Raw genomic sequence first — 20,730 nt, forward strand, 5'->3', positions numbered from 1 at the left:
AAGCTCCAATACTTTGGCCACCTGATGTGAAGAGCCACCTCATTGGAAAAGACCCTGATGCTGGGAGAGATTGAAGGCAGGAGAAGGGAGAGACAGATGATGAGATGGTTAGACAGCACCACCAACTCAATGGACATGAGTTTGAGCAAACTCTGGGAGATAGTAAAGGATAAGAACCCTGGTGTGCTGTAGTCCATGGGGTCGCAAAGAGTCAGACACAAGTGAGCGATTAAACAACAAGATTTACTATCTAGTATGCTCCCAGATAACTGCTAACATCTTATAATGTTTATTTTTATCCAGTTATTTTCCTCTTGTTGATGGCATAAGCCTTTTTGTATTTCTCCACACTTGTCTCATTTCTGCCTTCAAGTTGTCAGAAAAGATGGAGGTCATATACCTAGGCTTCCCACAAGCTTATTTTTCTTTGTATCCTTCAATTTTTGTTAAAGATGTGTTCTTTATCTTTGCCAAGATGAATGACTCCATTTATTAATCAAATGTTTATCAGATGACTATCATTGCACAAGTTTAAGCTGTATGTTTGATCCCATCCCTTCCCATTAGGTACACTTTTTCATTCCCCTTTCTGTTTTGCATTTTCAAAAATACTTTTTTTCCCCCATAGACTTCTTCCCTTATTGTTTTCAATTCTGCTAAGATTTTACATTCTTAGAATAAAACTACCACTACTAATTATAATTTGAGGTTTTACTTTCCCATGTTACTGCCTTGGCTGGGAGTTCTCAAAGCTCATCAATTTGAACACTTATACATCATTCTAAGCATTTTCCTATGTGCTTATTGAAGTTGCAAACTTCCTTTTTCTTTCATTTTCTCCTAGGTGATTGCATGTGAACAGCAACTGGATACAACTTATGATGCCAGATGTGACACGTGGTCCCTGGGGATCACGGCCATTGAGCTGGGGGATGGAGACCCTCCATTAGCCGACCTGCATCCCATGAGAGCACTCTTCAAAATACCCAGGTCAGAGGGCTCTCACATGGGTCCAGTACCTGCCAGTTTTCTCTTTTCCTCCAGCCACAGAATCTTTGTCAAGCTCTTCATGGAAATATCCAGATATATCTCCACAGGTTGGGAGCAGAGTGGCCTGGAATATCATCCTGCTTCTTTTAAGACACTCTTTTTGTACCATAGTTTTATTTTCCCTGGTCTAAGTACAAGAGCTTTTTCTTGGTATTGTGTGTCTTTTTTTTCTTTAACAAGGATTTGAGCTTGGAAAACAACACTTCCTGTCACTCTTGATTCACTCCCAGATTTGTCAGTGAGGCTTCCTGGTCCACAGTCCATGTAACAGTAATGTGCTCTGTTCCACTCTTATCAATCTAATAATTTTTTATTACTTGCTAAGACTTCCCTGTGTTTAGAGCTCTAAAATGACAGTATTAAGAAAGTTAGAAGTAGAATTTTTGATAAAATAATAATGATTTAAAATATGTTAGTGTTTTGAATATGCTAATATAAAACGTTAAGCTTAGAAAAATAATCTCTTTGGAGCTAAGGAGGCACTTTGCTGTGTAGACACCTCCCCTTTCATGTGTGTTGTCAGATTTTCCCTCTTGTTGATCACTGATTAAACACTGTTTTATATATGTTTTGGTTAGTTCCTAGATATTTCAGAATACTGACATGAAAAGACTGCCTATTTTTATTATATTGGTATTATCTTTTAAAAACTTTTTCAAAATATTATTTATTTTTTCTTTTTGGTTGCATTCATTGCTGTGCATGGACTTTCTCTAATTGCAGAAAACAGGGGCTAGTCTCTAGTTGTGGTGCTCAGGTTTCTCATTGGGGTGGCTTCTCCTGTTGAGGAACATGGGCTCTAGGGCACGTGGGTTTCCATAGCTGCAGCTCGAGGACTCAGTAGTTGCGGCACATGCATTAGATGCTCTGCAGCATGTGGAACCTCCCTGGACCAGGGATGAAACTCACGTCCCTTGTATTGGCAGGTGGATTCTTATCCACTATATGACCAGGGAAATCCTAAAGACTTTCTTATGGATTTTGCCTGCTATCTTAATTTTAATGAAATACACAGAGAAGGGGTATGGGAACATGGGTCCGGCGTGGAGAGGTGAGATATGCTAAAATTTGTTCCCACACAAATAAATTGTGGGATCCTAATGCTTGTAGAACATTGAATCATATGTAAAAGCCCTGGTCAGGGGTGGTTCCAGTCTGAAAGAAATAATGCCAGTATGACCTATTCATTTCCAAGTAGATCTATTTGGAATATTTGGCATGGAATTAAATTAGTGTAAAGCATTCAAATTTGTTTTTAACTTTACCTTGTAATTTTCTGTCCTGCCTGTATTTACTGAGTTATAATACCTTAAATATATATCATCCTTTCTATAACAATTTCAATGTATCTCTGACGTCTTACTGTTTGTAAAATAAATTGCTTATTAATAAGTGGAGCTTCCCAGGTGGCACTAGCCGTAGAGAACCTGCCTACCAATGCAGGAGATGTAAGAGATGCAGGTTCAATATCTGAGTCAGAAAATCTCTGGAGGAGGCCATGGCAACCCACTCCAGTATTCTCGCCTGGAGAATCCCATAGACAGAGGAGCCTGGCAGGCTGCGGTCCATAGCGTCGCACAGAGTCAGACATGACTGAAGTGACAGCACGCACAGTAAGTGGGGAAATGAGATTACAGAAAAAGAGCAGAAAACCTGCTCTGTATCAAGTCTAAGACATTTCATTAAATGTGAGGAAAACCAACAGAATCTGTATATTCTAATTCCTGCTGTCATTCTGTATATGAGATGAAGCACTGTTTTTCCTGAGCTATTTAAATTATGGTTTAAATGAACATAGTTAGCCTAGGGTTATTACTCTTAATGATGATACCACATGAAAGAGGGATGCTACTGTTGATCTATATGGTACCTGTGAGCAAGGTACCTCTGGAAACTGTACCATCTCAGTTGTTTCTTATTCCTTGTACCACCAATATATCTTTAAAATAGAGTTCTAAGATTACAGACTGAAGAAATAATTAGGGGAAAAAGAGGATCTGTAAAGCTACCTGGTTCTGAATGTTCTAAAATCATCAAAATCTTGCTGTACTCAAAGCAAACCAGTAAATCTCTTAAAAGAGAGTTTTTCAGGAGAACAAGAAGCCATGCAAAATTGTTGGAGAAAAGAGTTACTTCTTTTAATGTGCAAATCAGCAATCTTCAAATAGTCCTAAGGATTGTAAAATGAGCTTTCAGTGTGATCTAGTGGATGAGTAGCTGCACATTTCTTTAATGAGCCTGTACAGACTGTACATTAATTTCATTTTAAGCTATTTAAGGAGTAACGCAGAGCTGAAGACAAAGTATTTCCATTCCACTAATGAAAACAAAGAGCTGTTGGAATTAACATAAAGCGGTACTTCAGGAGATTCAACTATCATGGTTATCATGGTTGATCAGTGTTGCTTGATTACAGTTAGAGATCAGCCCCATTTTCAGATGATGTTCCTTTGTGTTCATGAACATCACAAAAAAGAAAAGATTTGTTCAGCTTAAAATGAAAGGAATTAATAACAGAATCTTGCAGTGGCATTCAGAGCTTTATTGCCAATCATATTTTCCAGTTCCTTACTTTGGTAATCTTGTTTCTGGCCATCTACCCAAGTAACACCAGAACAAGTCATAAAGGCACTCTTCTATAAAGGCCTCTTTGCTAAGGTTTCCTGCATATTCTGAATAATCCTCCTTTCGGGTCACCTTTGTGTCTCCTGAATATCCCTCAGAGATTTCTGTAGGACTCAGAGTTAAAAATCTTTTCCCCAGGAGTCATTGTTTCTAACCAGCTAAGTATTTATGTTTTCCTCTAGGGCTCTCAGTTCAAAGCAAGAAGGTTCTTTCAAAGAAAGAAAGAAAGATCAGCTGGGAAAAAAAATGGGTATATTATGTGCTTTCGGAGAAGCAAGGAACTTGTCATTCCATATAAAGAATGATTAATAACTAATTATCTGGGAGTTGGTAATGGACAGGGAGACCTGGCGTGCTGTGATTCATGGGGTCCAAAGAGTTGGACGCGACTGAGTGACTGAACTGAACTGATCTGTCTTTGAATTGGAAAATGATGGTAATGCCTGATTATATCTGCCAGGGATTGAATGCAGTGATACATTAGTCTGTCCAGTCCTGCCTCTTAATTTTGTCCTGCCTGGCCAGTGTGTACCAAACCTTGTATCTTATTTTTCTAGGAATCCACCCCCAAAACTGAGGCAACCTGCCATATGGTCAGCAGAATTCAATGACTTCATCAGCAAGTGAGTAACCATAGAGTCTTTTCATTATTATTTTTTTTTTTTTTTAAATTTTGATGTGGGCCATTCCAGGTGGCACTGGTGGTAAAGAACCCACCTGACAAAGCAGGAGACTTAAGATACCCAGGTACGATCCCAGAGCCAGGAAGATTCCCTGGAGGAGGGTATAGCAACCCACTCCAGTATTCTTGCCTGGAATTCCCATGGACAGAGAAGCCTGGCAAGCTACAGTCCATAGGGTTGCACAGAGTCAGACACTGACTGAAGTGATTTAGCAGACACACATTTTTAAAGTCCTTATTGAACTTATTATAATATTGCTTCTGTTCTGTGTTTTTTTTTTTTTGTTTTTTGTTTTTTTTGGCCAAGAAGCATGTGGGATCTTAGCTTCTCGACCAGGGATTGAACCCACACCCCCTGCATTTGATGACAAAGTTTAACCATTGGACCACCAGGAGAGTCCTTAGAGTCTTTTAGAGGAGTCAAAGAGATTCCATCCTGCTATGACTTTGAGATGGGCCTTTTATAACCATTCCTCCAAGCTTCTGACTCTCCTCTTTATCTATTAAATAGCCCTAGCGGTTCCCATGATCTTCATCAAAACAAGCATTTGTGGTGTCTTCTTAATGTTCAGTGAACTTATTATTGTTTCGATAATGTTCTCAGGGTCACATTCATTCACTTATCGATGACTGTGCTTCTGCAGACATTGCATCACCCGTGAATGGGTTCTTCTGTCCACCTGCCTTTTGCAGTCTTGCCCTTAGCATCTCCCACCTTCTTACCCATCATATTTAGTTATGATGACCCAGTTATTTAGTCCTTCAGTTATCTGCATCCCTAATTCTCATCACAGCCAGGGAGTTTTCATTGCACTTGGTAAGTCAGATAATCATACAGATAAAATCTTAGATATTTGATATTCACTTTTAATTTGACAGATATTTAGGATAAATGCAGTGCCTCCAGACAACTGAGTAAAGGCTATGCATCAGCTGTTTCTAAATCTGTCCATGAAATTTTTTTCACAGTCTTTCTCATGACTTCACCTTGAAAAAATAAGGGAAGGGATGACTGAAGGTTTTAAATGGGAGAGAAGGGGTCATTAAGCTTGAATGTGTCAAACTTCACTTAGAAAATGTAAAAAGGGCAAAAAGTAGAGGAACTAATCATCTTTGTCCATATTGAAATTGCTGGTTTTCATACCAAGAATATCTGCTTGTTTATATAAAGGTAAGAGTCTGATTTAAGGGTTATGCAAACACAAGAAATACTGGCAATGTTTTTTTCTTTTAGTTTTCACTTAACTAATCATTGCTACATGTGTACTATGCACTGCATAATATTTAATGAACTGCAGTCGAATTCCATAGACCTCATAGGAGAATCGGTAACTTTCTTGAAGTGTTCCGCACGATTTGTAGTCATGACTCATGTGGGCAGATCCTTCCATGAGGATCATTAATGCAGCTTGGTGACTTTGATATATTCCACACAATTTCACCTCTGAGAAGCATTTCCTCGTTTCCTTCAGGCAGTTAGGTCTCTGCCCAGGAAGCTCTTCCTGTCCTTGGTTCCTCTTCCTCTAATTCCATTTCCTCTTTTATTTCACTCTCTGTTTAGAGATCTTGCTTCCTTAGTAGACAGTAAACAACTCCAGGGCACCAAACATGCCTTACTTTTCATTCTAAGTCCAGTGGCTGCACACAACAGTTTATGGTTTTAGTGAATAAAATAATCTCCAATGTGATTAATCTCAGTACATAGATACAAGTGTTGCAGGTGGCAGAAATTGACACATTGTGCTAAAGTAAATGAAAACTAATAGCACATCCTCTTTTTTTTTCCATTTATTTTTATTAGTTGGAGGCTAATTACTTCACAACATTGCAGTGGGTTTTGTCATACATTGACATGAATCAGCCATGGAGTTACATGTATTCCCCATCCCGATTCCCCCCCCACCTCCCTCTCCACCCGATTCCTCTGGGTCTTCCCAGTGCACCAGGCCCGAGCACTTGTCCCATGCATCCCACCTGGGCTGGTGAGCTGTTTCACTATAGATAATATACATGCTGTTCTCTCGAAACATTCCACCCTCGCCTTCTCCCACAGAGTGCAAAAGTCTGTTCTGTACATCTGTGTCTCTTTTTCTGTTTTGCATATAGGGTTATCATTACCATCTTTCTAAATTCCATATATATGTGTTAATATGCTGTAATGGTCTTTATCTTTCTGGCTTACTTCACTCTGTATAATGGGCTCCAGCTTCGTCCGTCTCATTAGAACTGATTCAAATGAATTCTTTTTAATGGCTGAGTAATGTTCCATGGTATACATGTACCACAGCTTTCTTATCCATTTGTCTGCTGATGGGCATCTAGGTTACTTCCATGTCCTGGCTATTATAAACAGTGCTGCGATGAACATTGGGGTGCACGTGTCTCTTTCAGATCTGATTTCCTTGGTGTGTGTGCCCAGAAGTGGGATTGCTGGGTCATATGGCAGTTCTATTTCCAGTTTTTTAAGAAATCTCCACACTGTTCTCCATAGTGGCTGTACTAGTTTGCATTCCCACCAACAGTGTAAGAGGGTTCCCTTTTCTCCACACCCTCTCCAGCATTTATTGCTTGTAGACTTTTGGATAGCAGCCATCCTGACTGGCGTGTAATGGTACCTCATTGTGGTTTTGATTTGCATTTCTCTGATAATGAGTGATGTTGAGCATCTTTTCATGTGTTTGTTAGCCATCTGTTCGTCTTCTTCGGAGAAATGTCTGTTTAGTTCTTTGGCCCATTTTTTGATTAGGTCACTTATTTTTCTGGAATTGAGCTTCAGGAGTTGCTTGTATATTTTTGAGATTAATCCTTTGTCTGTTGCTTCATTTTCTATTATTTTCTCCCAATCTGTGGGCTGTCTTTTCACCTTAAAAAATATGGAACCCTTCACGAATTTGCGTGTCATCCTTGCGCAGGGGCCATGCTAATCTTCTCTGTATCGTTCCAATTTTAGTATATGTGCTGCCGAAGCAAGCACTAGCACATCCTCTTATTTTGAGACATTGTCATCCTTATTCTTTAGCATCTTTTAGCACCCCTGGGTAGCATCTCTTTGTGTTTGTAAGCTAAGTTGCTAGTGTCTGACTGTTTGCAACCCTGTGGGCTGTAGCCCACTAGACTCCTCTGTCCATGGCGATTCTCCAGGCAAGAATACTGAGTGGGTTGCCATGCCCTCCTCCAGGGGATCTTCCTGACCTAGGGATCGAATCCTTGTCTCAGGCATCTCCTGTATTAGCAGGTGGGTTCTTTACCACTCACACCATCTTGGAAGCCAGTATCTGTTTAGTTAATTCCAGCAGAATAAGTTGCCAAATTCTTATACCAGAAGGATTAACAATACAGATAAGAAGTGGCATGGCTCAGGTCAGGCTTGGCTTCCTTTTTGTTTTTTTCTATCCTCAAATGACAGCCCCACTCTGACCAGTTTCCTCATAACCATACATCGTCAAATATTTCAAGATTGAGAGAGTATGCAGAGCATGAATCCTTCTTGAACATGGTACACTAAGAAGCCAATCATAATCCCCTGATAAAAATAATCTTACTTCTCAATGCTGCCCATTCCATCTTCTGTCAAAAAGTTCGCCCTTGTATGGACCAGAAATCTCTCTCTCTTTTAATTCTACCCATCAAGCCCAGGCTTTTTGTTTCCTTGCCCTGAAAACTAGTCTTAACTCCTCTTTCCAATGTCTGAAGACAGATGATTAAACATCCGATGTTTGTTCCAGGGTTCCTCCTGTGATGCTGTTTCAGGTGCTCTCTCCTGGTTGATCCTATCAAGAGGTGTGATACACATTAGTACATGTGCTGTAGGACCTCAAAACCCATCCACTGACATGGATTTAAACATCCTCAGTGCATAAGCCCTTGCACACGGGTTAGTAGTTTTGTCACGTAGAAAGAAACAAATCAATTGAGAAAACTTCAAAAGCGTTAATGAAGGGAGACTGAAAAGTTTGTTGTAATTTTAGATAAGTATTAAAACTGTAATGACTTCATTGTTGTTTATCTTTTGCTAAAAGAGACTTGGCAGTGGAGACTGAGTTCAATTAGCACTCTGCAGTAATGCTTGCTGGGAGGCAAGGAAAGTAGAATTTAGTTGAAAGTTGGTTTCACTACAGCATAATCGCCCACAAATGTGTGCACTTTCACAGACATTAATTCCTCAGATTTCAGTTTTAACATTTTTTTGAGATATGTTTATTGGGTTGAGCATCAATGAAGAACATTATTCCTTTGTGTTAGAGTAATTTTTAGGACTGTGAATAATAAATTCAAAACTCTAACTTATCTAATAATTGCATGTTCCTTTTTGCCAGTGCAGGTGTTTGACTAAGGATTATGAAAAGCGTCCAACAGTGTCAGATCTTTTACAGCATACATTCATTACTCAAGTTGAAGGCAAAGATGCGGTGTTACAAAAACAACTCACAGAATTCATTGGCATTTATCAGTGCACGGGAGGCACAGAAAAGGCCAGGTAATCAAATAATATTTTGACTCTAAAAGTCCAAAGATCATCTAAAGAGTCTGACAGCTTTATAATGCAATGGTTGTTAAGGTGAGGAAAGAACTCCCTGGTTTAATTATTTCGATTCCCTGGTTGTGGTTTGGAGATAAGGTGCTATTTGCATGAAGTGAATGTCTCAAGTTGAGTTGCATCCTGATATCGGTAACATTACTGGAAGCATTTCTTAAACAACTTCTTCATAACAAAGAATGTAAACTTCAGTAGGTGATTAGTATTGGCTTGTATTTTCTTGTATTTTTCTCCTCTTCTGTGAAGTAAGATACCTTAGATTTGAGATTTTAAAATGACCATAGCACTTGAAATATTTGACACTATTATTTTTGGCATTATTTTCCCTAGTTGAATTATATTTAAAAATCATTTTTAATGATCTATTATGTACAGTTTTCATAATATCAACTATTTTTACTGCTTATAGATAGTATATATGTTTATTTTAGGAAGTTTAGAAGATACATAGAAGTATACAATGTAAAATCAATTATAAAATTTAAATCTATACCTTCTAGTATCTTATTATTGGAAATACATTTAAAAACAAAATTGAAATATATGTGTCCTGGAGCTTGCCTTCTTTCACTGACTAGTGAAAGAATATTTATATTCATATCTTTAAATATCCTTCTACCACAAATTAAAATTTTTTAAATTTTATATTGGAGTATAGTTGATTAACAATGATGTTTTAGTTTCAAGTATACAGCAAGGTCATTCAGTTATACATATACATGTATCTGTTCTTTTTCAAGTTCTTTTCTCATTCAGGTTATTACACAGTATTGAGGAGAGTTCCCTTCACTATTCAGTAGATCCTTGTTATCTATTTTAAATATAGCAATGTGTACATGTCAATCCCAAACTGCTCTAATCATCCCACTTTTCCCAACATATGTGATTTTTAAACCACAGTATAAGGCAAATTTGAGACACATTTCAAAGGATTAACAAATGAAAGATGAATTTTAAAAATTGTCCAGACTTTAGTGCTACAAGTGCCTGGTTCAAGCTATCAATTATTTATCTAAGTGTGGGACTTTATGTAATGTACATTCACTAGAATGGGATTTTGATTTTATGAAAAGAAAAGAAAAGAAGGAAGCAGAAAAATCAATAGGAAATAATAACAGGGTTCTTTCACTGCAATACAGTACGTCTGCCAATTTTACTTTCTATTTTCTGGGCAAGATAATTTTCCTCTAAAGTCTCTGACAATGTCATGGTGAGAATTACTCACCTTTAATACACAGGACTTCTAAAATGCTATCCTGACTGCTGTCATAATAACTCCTTTTCATTCCCATCTCCACATGTGTATTTCAAAGAAACTTGCTTCAAACTCAACCAGTCCAACATGAAGCCTGTGCTGTCCCACCCCAAATTAGTTCTTTGTTCCCTTTATTTTTAGTGGCACCACCACTCACCCCATAACCACCAGAAATCTCAGGATTATCTTGACATCGTTTTCTCTCCTACTTTCCATAACAAGGCTAAATTTCTTACAGCCCCACTCAGCCCATTATCAATTATGATATAGTCCTTGCCACCGTAGAAATGATGGATTGAGACAGCATTCGTGTTGTCTGCATATTAGCGGAGGCCAGCTCAGGCTGGATGAGGCGCTCCACACGGGCCTGACAGCTGAAGCAGCTGTAGGCTCTGTGCTCTGTCATCTCTGTCTTGGTCAGACTCTTTGCCACCAGCTCATGCCTTGATGAGACCTTTTCTCCTGGATTTCACACGGATAATTCCTTTGCCTCTTATTTTGACCAAAATAAGATACTAAAAAGAGTCTTCCTTTTTAACTTAAAAACAGCATGTACATAACCATTATATAGAGTAGGAAGCTTCAATCCCTATAAGGATTAAAAATAATGTCCTGTGAGAGTTTGGAAGAAGCCAGCAGTACCTCCACTGGCAGTGATACCAGGGCTTATCCAGGAAGCAGTCTTTAATCCACACCCAGGAGAGAAGCCAGACTTAATCCTGTGAAAATAGAGTTACCGCCAGATGAACATTATTGCTTTAAGGACCAGCTTGAGCAAAATCATGAAAGCAAGGGGAAATACACTTAATCAGAATTGTAAGGAGGAAAATTTAGAAATAGGATTGGAGAGACATGCAGAGACCAGACTACAGAGAGCACTGAAAGTTCAGTTGAGCGAGCAGTTTGACCTGGGTGCCTGACAGCCCAGATAGGGCGTGTCCCCGAGGCCCCTGTGTCCTCCTGAGTACCCTCCTGCCATTGGTTCTAAAAGGTAAACTACAGATACACCAAGACAGATTGGGGCAGTAATCTTGAATACCTTTTGCTTTTCCTCTGTATTTCTTCCTAACTTTAAACTATTGTTATTCTTTCAAAAGTGGGGAAGTTGGTCCTTATTATGTTTAATTATCAAAGCATTTAGTGGCTATTGTTGGATTTTGAAATGAGCCTATTGACATATACAGTTATTTCTATATTTTTGTGGGATGTTTTAATTGGTGTGTGTGTGAGAGTGCACATGCTTGCATGTGTATACTTCTAGGTATATTTGATTTTGAAAAATTCAAATCTCATTTTGGCCAAAATAAGGGGTTGAACAAATTTTCCTTGGAAGATCTAGGAGAAAAGGTCTCATCAAGGCATAAGCTGATGGCAGTGTCCATCCAAGATCAATAACCTGGAAAGAGACTGATGAAACCCTGGGAAGGTAGTAAGCTCCCATCTAGGACCAAGAAATTTAGAAAAGAAATGATCACTTCTCATTCCCCACCTGAGATATCTTTTTATGCCTTTCTTCACCACTTCCCCTTCTGGAAAAGCTCCTAAATAAGGGCTGAATAGCTTTTAAACATGGTCTCCAGGAACTTTATAAGGAATAGATGACTGAATCAGTACTCCCTGGAGGACTATTATGAGCATTTTTGTTCCTAAGGAGTAATAAATAAATTCAAATAAACAAGAATAGGCAGTTGCTCACAAGCTTTTCTATTTTGCAACTCAACATTAAAAAAACTAAGATCATGGCATCCAGTCCCATCACTTCATGGCAAATAGATGGGGAGACAATGGAAACAGTGACAGACTTTATTTTCATGGGCTCCAAAATCACTGCAGATGGTGACTGCAGCCATAAAATTAAAAGATGCTTGCTCCTTGGAAGAAAAGATATGACAAACCTAGACAGCATGTTTAAAAGCAGGGACATTACTTTGCTGACAAAGGTCCATCTAGTCAAAGCTATGGTTTTTCCAGTAGTCATGTATGGATGTGAGAGTTGGACCATAAAGAAAGCTGAGTGCTGAAGAACTGATGCTTTTGAATTGATGTTGAAGAAGACTCTTGCAAGTCCCTTGGACTGCAAGGAGATCAAACCAGTCAATCCTAAATTTCCCTAAATTCAGGAAATCAGTCCTGAATATTCATTGGAAGGACTGATGCTGAAGCTCCAACTGATTCATTGGAAAAGACCTTGATGCTGGGAAAGATTGAAGGCAGGGAGAGAAGGGGACAACAGAGGATGAGATGGTTGGATGGCATCACTGACTCGATTGACATGAGTTTGAGCAAGCTCTGGGAGTTGGTGATGAACAGGGAAGGCTGGTGTGCTGCAGTCCATGAGGTCACAAAGAGTTGGACACAACTGAATGACTGAACTGATCTTCTCCTTTCCTGAGTTCTTTGATTATTCTCTTAGGTAGGTAAATTGCATCATCTCATGGTAATTTCCAGAAAGCCTCAAACCCTAGCTTCTTGCCTCTTGCACTTGAAGCCTAGTTCAGCTAGGTAAAATATAGTTATGTAGTGTTTCTTTTCCTGGAAGGATCACATACATTTTCCCACCATCTCTTAGGCAGTGTGTACTGCTGTTAAAAGAACCAGGGCAATGACATTCCTCCCTTTGCTCCTGATTGGCTGCTTCTGCAGAGTGCCCATAAGGTGTTCATAATTTTGCCCAGCCGTGTCCTCTTGTCAGTCTTTCCATATCAGTTTTGCCTATACCCTGTGGTGTGTGAGAGCCCGCACCTCTGGCTCATGAGAGCCAACTGGGTCTTTGTTCTTTTCTTTTTTTTTCCATTTATTTTTATTAGTTGGAGGCTAATTACTTTACATCATTGCAGTGGTTTTTGTCATACATTGAAATGAATTAGCCATGGATTTACATGTATTCCCCATCCCGGTCCCCCCTCCCACCTTCCTCTCCACCCGATCCCTCTGGGTCTTCCCAGTGTACCAGGCCCGAGCACTTGTCTCATGCACCCAACCTGGGCTGGTGATCTGTTTCACCCTAGATTGTGTTTTGTGTGCTCAGACCACATACTTATCACATCTGTGACCTCAGTCATGTGTATTCTGAGTTTTGTTGCTTTTCTTTCCTGATTTTCCTCCATTTCTTTTCTGAATCGAGCTGACTCAATTTCTCCATTGCCTACTTATCTCATCATTAAAGCTTTGTGGCTCCTCTTAAAGATTTTTCTCTTTTAATGAGACATCATCTAAGAAATGTCTATGAGGGATGGAGAACTTTTTGTCTGAACTTTTCACATGATTCCTTCACATGGCACATACTCTTCTTCTGTCTTTTGCTTATCATTCTTCTTCCTCCTTTTTTAAAAATTACAAATATGTGGTGATGAATCTCGTCTCAAGTGGGACTTGGAACAGCTGTGTTCTAGCCAAAAAAAAAAAAAAGTGGGCATGATGGAAGGGTGAATTGGCAAGTCTTTAGTTTGAATTAGGTTGTTTCTCTTGAACATTCTCTCACCACATCTGTATTTTCTCTCTCTTGGCACATCTCCCCTCAATTTTGAACCTTGAAGAGGTCAGAGTACAGAGCCCTTAGTTGGAACGAGCCCAAGTAGCACCATTGTATTCCCTATGGCCCATGACACAAACCCATGATGACCATCTTTTTATATCATCGTATAGCAACTGCCTCTTTTCCCTCTGTCTTGCCTCCCCCTGGCCACTGGCCACCCCTCTGTTGGACAAATATGTGATAGATCACTGTTCCCTGGTCTTCTGCACTTCCTCACCCTCTTGCTCTTTTGCATGTTGATCTGGTCTTATCAAGACTTTCACATTTCCAGCATGGCCCAACCATGCTCTGGGAACTGATAGCTCCAAGCAAGGCTCATTGGGTAGACCTATCAGGATGTATGCTTTTTTTTTTTAAAGTCTTTATAAAGTATTGGTTGAGCACTAAAGAATTACATATTGGTTCTCAGCTTCTCTCATTTCAACACAGAGTTCACAGGATTTGGTAGTTGCGCTTTATAGACTGTGGTTTGGGACTGTGGCCATTTCTGTTTCTCATAAAGGAAACTTCTCTCTACTTGCCATTCTTTTTGTTATTTAGCAAGCTTCCCTGGTGGCTCAGATGGTAAAGCATCTGCCTGCAACGCGGGAGACCCGGGTTCCATCCCTGGGTCGGGAAGATCCCCTGGAGAAGGAAATGGCAACCCACTCCAGTATTCTTGCTGGGAAAATCCTGTGGATAAAAGAGGCTGGTGGGCTACAGTCCATGGGTGACAAAGAGTCGGACATGACTGAGCATGCAAGGAAAGAGATTGATTGCTCTATGATCTTAACTTGAACTGTGTCTTCTTAGTAAAGTAGGACAGGGTATGATGGATTAGATACAGTCACAATTTTTCAGACAATTCTTGCATTAGGAGTGGGATTCTGTGTTGTTTATCCTTAAACCTGGCATTTTCTGTGACTTCCTCAGTTAATATAACAAAAGATAGAAGAAGTAGTCCTATGATATTTTTGAGCCTAGCCTTGCTGAAAGCACTGGGCAATGCCCAACCTGGCTAGAAAGGACTTCATATACTGAGGGAGCAGCAGGGGTTATAAAAATGACTAACAGAGTATCAACTATTGACACCCAGCTGAGCAAGAGCTGAGTCACAGGTGTGTCTGGCTGAAGCCAACTTGTCCGTGAGCAATTATGAGACATACTTGTGGGGACTCTCTAAGGCCACAGGAGTCCTACACTAGCATGTGCAAGCAAAGAGTAAGAAAAATTTGATTACTGGTATTATGTTCCTTTTTTACACTTTTTCACTTTCACTTTGATTATGACCCTTTGCTGTACCTGTAAGAGCTTCTCTGGGGCTCAGATGATAAAGAATCTGCCTGCAATATAGGAGACCTGGGTTTGATCCCTGGGTCGGGAAGATCCCCTGGAGAAGGGAATGGCTACCCACTCCAGTATTCTTGCTTGGAGAATTTCATGGACAGTGGTGCCTAGCAGGCTATAGCCTTTGGGTTGCAAAGAGTTGGACATGACTTAGCTGTACCCATAAGTGGTGTAGGACAGCCCACACTGTGCCACTCCAGGAGACACTGTTCATTTCATATTTCACCTGAATGCTCTCATGCCCAAGCACAGAGACATGCCATGAATGGTGCCCCCTGGAGTTGTACCGTGTAGTTTGTGGGTGAGGAGCCTGAGAAGATTCTGAATACATTTGTTTTACAACACAAAATAGAGTCCCATCTGTCATGCTAGTTATGTATATGTAATGTTAGCACAAATAAATAATTGGATAGAGTAAAAGGCTGACCGTGGTTCATTCTTCATTATTTTGGTCCTAATTTACTTTGAAAAATTTTGTCCTCCTGAGGACTTTCACATAAAAATGCTTTCAGCAAGTCTTTATGAGGATGGAAACCTGTGATGTTTCTCTGAAGTTCATGTGGGCAGATTTATTGGTCATTTCCTTAATCTTTCTAACATCATTCAATGGAATATTATTTTACATTAGCATTTAGTATTGCAATATGCTGGTTCATTAGAGGGAAACCTAAATTTTATTAGTTGTTAGGGCCACTTTACAAATTCTGAAAGCTTATATCAGATTCCCAAATTCCTATAATGTTCATGTTTCCACTGATGTTCTAGAAGTCATTGATTATTTTAATTATGGCATTATCCATTTTTAGCTGTTTTAATTTGACTCAAATTCTTACTTGTTCTTAAAATATTTGTACAATTATTTCCTATAGTTTTATAATTATTTTATCTAAAGAGGTTCCTGAAAGTGATCATATTTAATTTCATGACATAAAATTCTGTGAATACAACAAATGTATGCACTTAATTAGAGCAAAATATAACACAATTTTTAAAAAGAACAAAATTTCCCGAAAAATTCTGAATGTGTATCTTTTGGCCTTTCCCTTAAAGGCATTAGTTTTTTTAAAAAAATTTTAATTTAGAGAGGAAAAGAAAAATCCTAAGAGATTATCAAGAGGCTTGACCTACTTATGAAGGTTGCAAGAAATACTGCAGTATTGCCTCTCTGTGTCTCTTCTTTCAAATTAGCAATAGCCTAGGATTTGACTGCATCCATTTTGGGGATTATTGCTATAAATAAAAAGACACATTTGCATAGGATTATTTACTGTTGAATTCTGCAGTGCCTCATAGGAGGCAGGACACTGAATATAAACACTCCTAATTTTTTTGCAGCAAAGGTAGGTAAAAGAATTGAGTGGAGGGCAGGGCAACCATTTTCCCTGAGTGCCTTCACATTTGTAGTCCTCTAAATATATATAGCTTCCCTTGTGGCTTAGCTGGTAAAGAATCTGCCTGTAATGTGGGAGACCTGGGTTCGATCCCTGAGTTGGGAAGATCCCCTGGAGAGGGAAAGGCTACCCACTCCCATATCCTGGCCTGGAGAATTCCATGGACTGTATAGTCTATGGGGTCACAAAGAGTTGGACACGACTGAGCAACTTGCACTGCACTGCAAATATATTTTTGCTCTCATATTAGGGGCCTTAGTAATAAATATATTGAGAGTAACTCCCTGGAAAATTTGTACTTTAAAGTAGTGAAATTTGTTAACCATCTTTTTGCTGGGAAAGAGAGGAGAAATATATATATTTTTAAGATAGTAGTTAAGATTTAGAGCAGAAGATTTCAGCCTTTAAGTAGAATTCAGAATGACATGCCTCTCATCCCTTCCTGCCAGGCACGTAAAGCTTTATCTCTGGCTGCTCAGCTGTCCTAATCTTGTTTGCTTCCCCGTTTAGTTTTGTAATCTCTGCCAAAAAAAAAAAAAAAGTGCTGTATTTAACAGAATTTTTAGTTTTGGAAGATTATGATTCACTTTGAAGTTAGATTTTTATACATTTATATAAATACAGCTGGGTTTGTTTTTTTTAAGTGAAAGATCTGACATCACAATCCCCAGTGTTTTGTCAAAAAGAAGGAAAGAAAGGAAGATAAGTAGCTAACTATGGCGATTCCAGTCTTGGAAATAGAAATTGCAATAGAATACTATGACTTCATGGTTGTTTCTTCTATAGATTTGACTGTACTACAAGATCCCATCAAAAACAGTATGTGTCTATTAACTATGTAAGTATATATTACATATATACTTATAAAATGCAAATATATAAAATTTAAATACATTACCTGCACAGCCCAGCCTAAAATGTGGGTGTTGTTCCCTGTCCATGGATGAAAATGCAGCTCTCTTGTATTTAGTAAAACCAGGTAGAGGGTGGTCATCATTTCTGTTTGGGACAAGTTAAATTTGATATGCCAATTAAACATGAAAGTGGAGTTATCCAGTAGGGAGTGGACATAGGAGTCTGGGCTTTAGGCGAGAAACCCATGTTGGAGAAAGTCATTGTCATTTGCTTATAGAGGTATTTAGTGCTGTGACACAAATGAGGTCACTGAATGTGAGGATTTAGGAGTTTAATAGGGCGAGAGGAGCCAGAAAAGGTGATTGAGGGATTGTGGCCTAAAGGGAGGGAGAGCAGGGGAATGTGGTTGGTTGAGAACCACATAAACTCAGTGTTTCAAGGAGGAAGCAGTTAGTTCTGCCAAAGAGTGCTGAAAATTTTAAAAACTGGAGTAATAATGAGTTTGGACACACAAGTTCTTCAGTGACCTCAGCCAGATCCTCTCAACGGAGTGGGGTGGAAGGCAGCCCCAGGTAAGAGAATTCTCCTTAAGGAGAGGAATGAGATGAGAAAGAGATAAGGAATATGAACTACTCTTTAAGAAGCTCAGCTGTAACAGGGGAGAGACAGGGCAGGCCCTGACAGCTGGAAGGTCCTGAGGGTCAAAGGAGAGATTTTTTTTTTTTTTTAAAGATAAGAGATACTAGAGCACTTTGTATGCTGAAAAAGGGAGAGGTTGATGCCACTGAGGAGATGAGAACATGACAGCAGTGATCCTGGAGAAAACAGGTATGCCAGCGAATCAGCTGGCCTTTGCCCAGAGCAGGGACATGCGTCCTCGGCACCAAGAGCAGGCTGTGAGAATAAGAGGACACCAAGATGAGATCCTGCTGAGTTGTTTAAGAATTATGAGCGTGTGAAAAAGAATGAAAGGGGATATCAAAATGTCACCAGTGGTTATCTCTAGGGGATACAGTTACAGGTGATTTATTTTCTTATACTTTTTTTGGTACTCAGGTTTTTTTTTTTAAATCTAAGAATATTTTATATACTTGTAAAAATGAATGTGATAAAGATAATGGCACACTCTTCCTGACCCTTCATGCTTTCATTCCTCAGAAAGTCAGACTACATGCAACTCATCAGCTGTGTTTACTCTCATTTTTTTCAAGTATTTATTTATTAACATTTATTTGGCTGTGCCAGGTCTTAGTTGCGGCACTTGAGCTCTTGGTTGCAGCATGTAGAACCTAGTTCCCCAGCTAGGGATTGAACCCAGGCCCCCTGCATTGGGGGTACGGAGTCTTAGCCTCTAGACCACCAGGGAAGTCCCTGTGTTTGTTGGAACCAGATTGCTTTGCTGTACTGATGTCTGTCCTACAGCTACTTAACTCTGCACATTGAAGGGATTGTGCTACCCCATCTTTACAACAAGAACCTACATACAGAAACCATCTCTGCTCTTGATTGTCTGTAAGCTAAGTGTGAGGAGAAGAAAGCTGTCAGGAACTCTTGGCAGATGGGAGAATCACCAAACATTCTTGGCAAACACAGATGTCAGTTTCACGTCAACCTCTAAAACCAGGTCACTCTAAAAAATGGCAGAGGAGTCACATTCACAGCAGAAACAGACACGATTTCTCAATGGGAACATTTTTCTTCAGCCTCCAGATAATTATGTACAAAAGAGGAAGAGTTGTGTGAATGAACAGGGCCATTGAAAGTGTCTCGGAGCTGGGTACTGATGGCATCTGTCACTCCAGTCATCGCCAAAGCTGATCTGCTCTTCTGGCTTGTCCAGCTGGGGTGTACTCCTTTCTCAGCATCATTTCAAAACTGCACAATTGGCCAAAAGGGTCAAACTGAAGATCGATAAGAGCTAATCTTCCAGGGCATACTGGTGAGAGCCTGTATGCCCATGGGTGTTACCAGTTGTGATTTTGTTAGTGGAGTTTAAAGATGTCTAAAAATGTGAAAACAAAAGCATTGATTAGATTTCTGTTTAACAAAGGATTTCTGTACTATCCCAGTGGCTCCTGAATCACCTTAGAAGATAGAGCTTGATATTTACAAGAGAATATTTAACCAAAATAAAAGCAAATAAAGCTGTGGCATTACAATAGTACAACTGAATAGTAAGGGTAAAAATTTAACATGCAACAGCAAGAGTTCTTTCTTTTTTTCAGTGTAGAACTGAAATACAAGTGAAGCTATACTAACTACCCCAGCGGTATTTCTGACCTTTTGACAACATAGAAAGGAAATATTTGTAGTTTAAAGCTATGTCTCCCCAGTCAGACAGAGTAAATGAGAAATATAATCTGGTTAACAAGCTGTACTTTTCACAAGAAGACAAAAATCTTATTGGAGGAGTACTCTTTTCACCAGAGGACAAAAATCTTATTGGAAGGATGCTGACTTTGCCTTCTCCAAGTCTTACAGAAATTAAATCTTTAATAAAGTAACAAGAATGCAAATTAATTCTATAAAATGAAGGCAAAATGAAAAGGTAAAAAATGTAGAAGTATCTTGAAAGATAGGGTAATGATGAAGATTAGACAATTTCCTTTGACAAATAATATCATTCATTTATTCATCCTGCACATATATTGAGTACTTACTATGCTCCAGCTATTTTAGGTGTTTAAAATGTGTGTTCCATATGAGTACAGTTTAATCTGTCTTCATAGCTTTATCCCAGCTCTGAACAGTGCCTGAAACATAATAGATGCTCCAGAAATTTAAATATTTTGTTGAATGAATGCAGCACTAGATGTTGAAATGTACAGTTTAAGGCTCTACCGTATTTTGTGTGTATATATGTGTGTTTGGGGTGGGGGAAACTCTGACAAATCAGAGCAGGCTTGGAGATCTCATATTGATCCCTTGCTGACCTCCCTTTTCACAATTCTTAAAATTAAAGGGGGGATTTCCTAGGTGGTCCAGTGGTTAAAACTAGGTGCTTCCCACACAGGGGATGCGAGTTTGATCCCTAGTAGGGGAGCTAGGATCCCACATGCAGTGAGATATGGCCAAAAAATAAAAATAAGAATAATAAAACAATTTTAAAAGAAATACTAAAAAAATGAAAGAGAATTGGACTGCATATCATTTAGTGTCTTATCTCACTTTTACACCCTATGACGTGGTCAACTGTGTAACTTTTAAAATATCAAGATAGTATTGTTGATTCAACTAATCATGCCTCTTGAGAGAGTGTGAGTCCTTCACTTGTGCTATTTTGTTGTCACAGGTATAAGCTGCTGGTTTTTTTGGCCCCATTGTCTCTCTTATGTTTAAGATGCAACCAAATAACAGGGTGCTGACCGTGCTTTCTGGAGCAGTCCACAGTGATGGCTGTGTCCAGCGGTCCCTGGCAGTGCAGATACACAGACATGGGAGAAATAGAAATAGGCAGTCCTCGTGGCCAGGAGT

The 20,730-nt window shown here is 39.2% G+C and overlaps 1 protein-coding gene and 1 non-coding gene across 2 annotated transcripts in view; one reads left to right on the forward strand and one right to left on the reverse strand.

Moving 5' to 3' along the window:
* MYO3A (myosin IIIA) overlaps positions 1 to 20,730 on the forward strand; it is a 173,339-nt gene that overhangs the window by 54,054 nt on the left and 98,555 nt on the right. The window contains exons 7-9 of the mRNA XM_020911656.2: positions 845 to 990; positions 4,233 to 4,298; positions 8,679 to 8,834. Coding sequence (XP_020767315.2) covers positions 845 to 990; positions 4,233 to 4,298; positions 8,679 to 8,834 — 368 coding nt within the window. The remainder of the gene's footprint in view (positions 1 to 844; positions 991 to 4,232; positions 4,299 to 8,678; positions 8,835 to 20,730) is intronic.
* Positions 7,225 to 7,331, reverse strand: LOC139036882 (U6 spliceosomal RNA). The gene has a single exon (XR_011489736.1). It is a non-coding gene; the product is annotated as a U6 spliceosomal RNA (small nuclear RNA).

Source organism: Odocoileus virginianus, chromosome 9 (genome assembly GCF_023699985.2).
Source record: "Odocoileus virginianus isolate 20LAN1187 ecotype Illinois chromosome 9, Ovbor_1.2, whole genome shotgun sequence".
Classification (NCBI taxonomy): domain Eukaryota; kingdom Metazoa; phylum Chordata; class Mammalia; order Artiodactyla; family Cervidae; genus Odocoileus; species Odocoileus virginianus.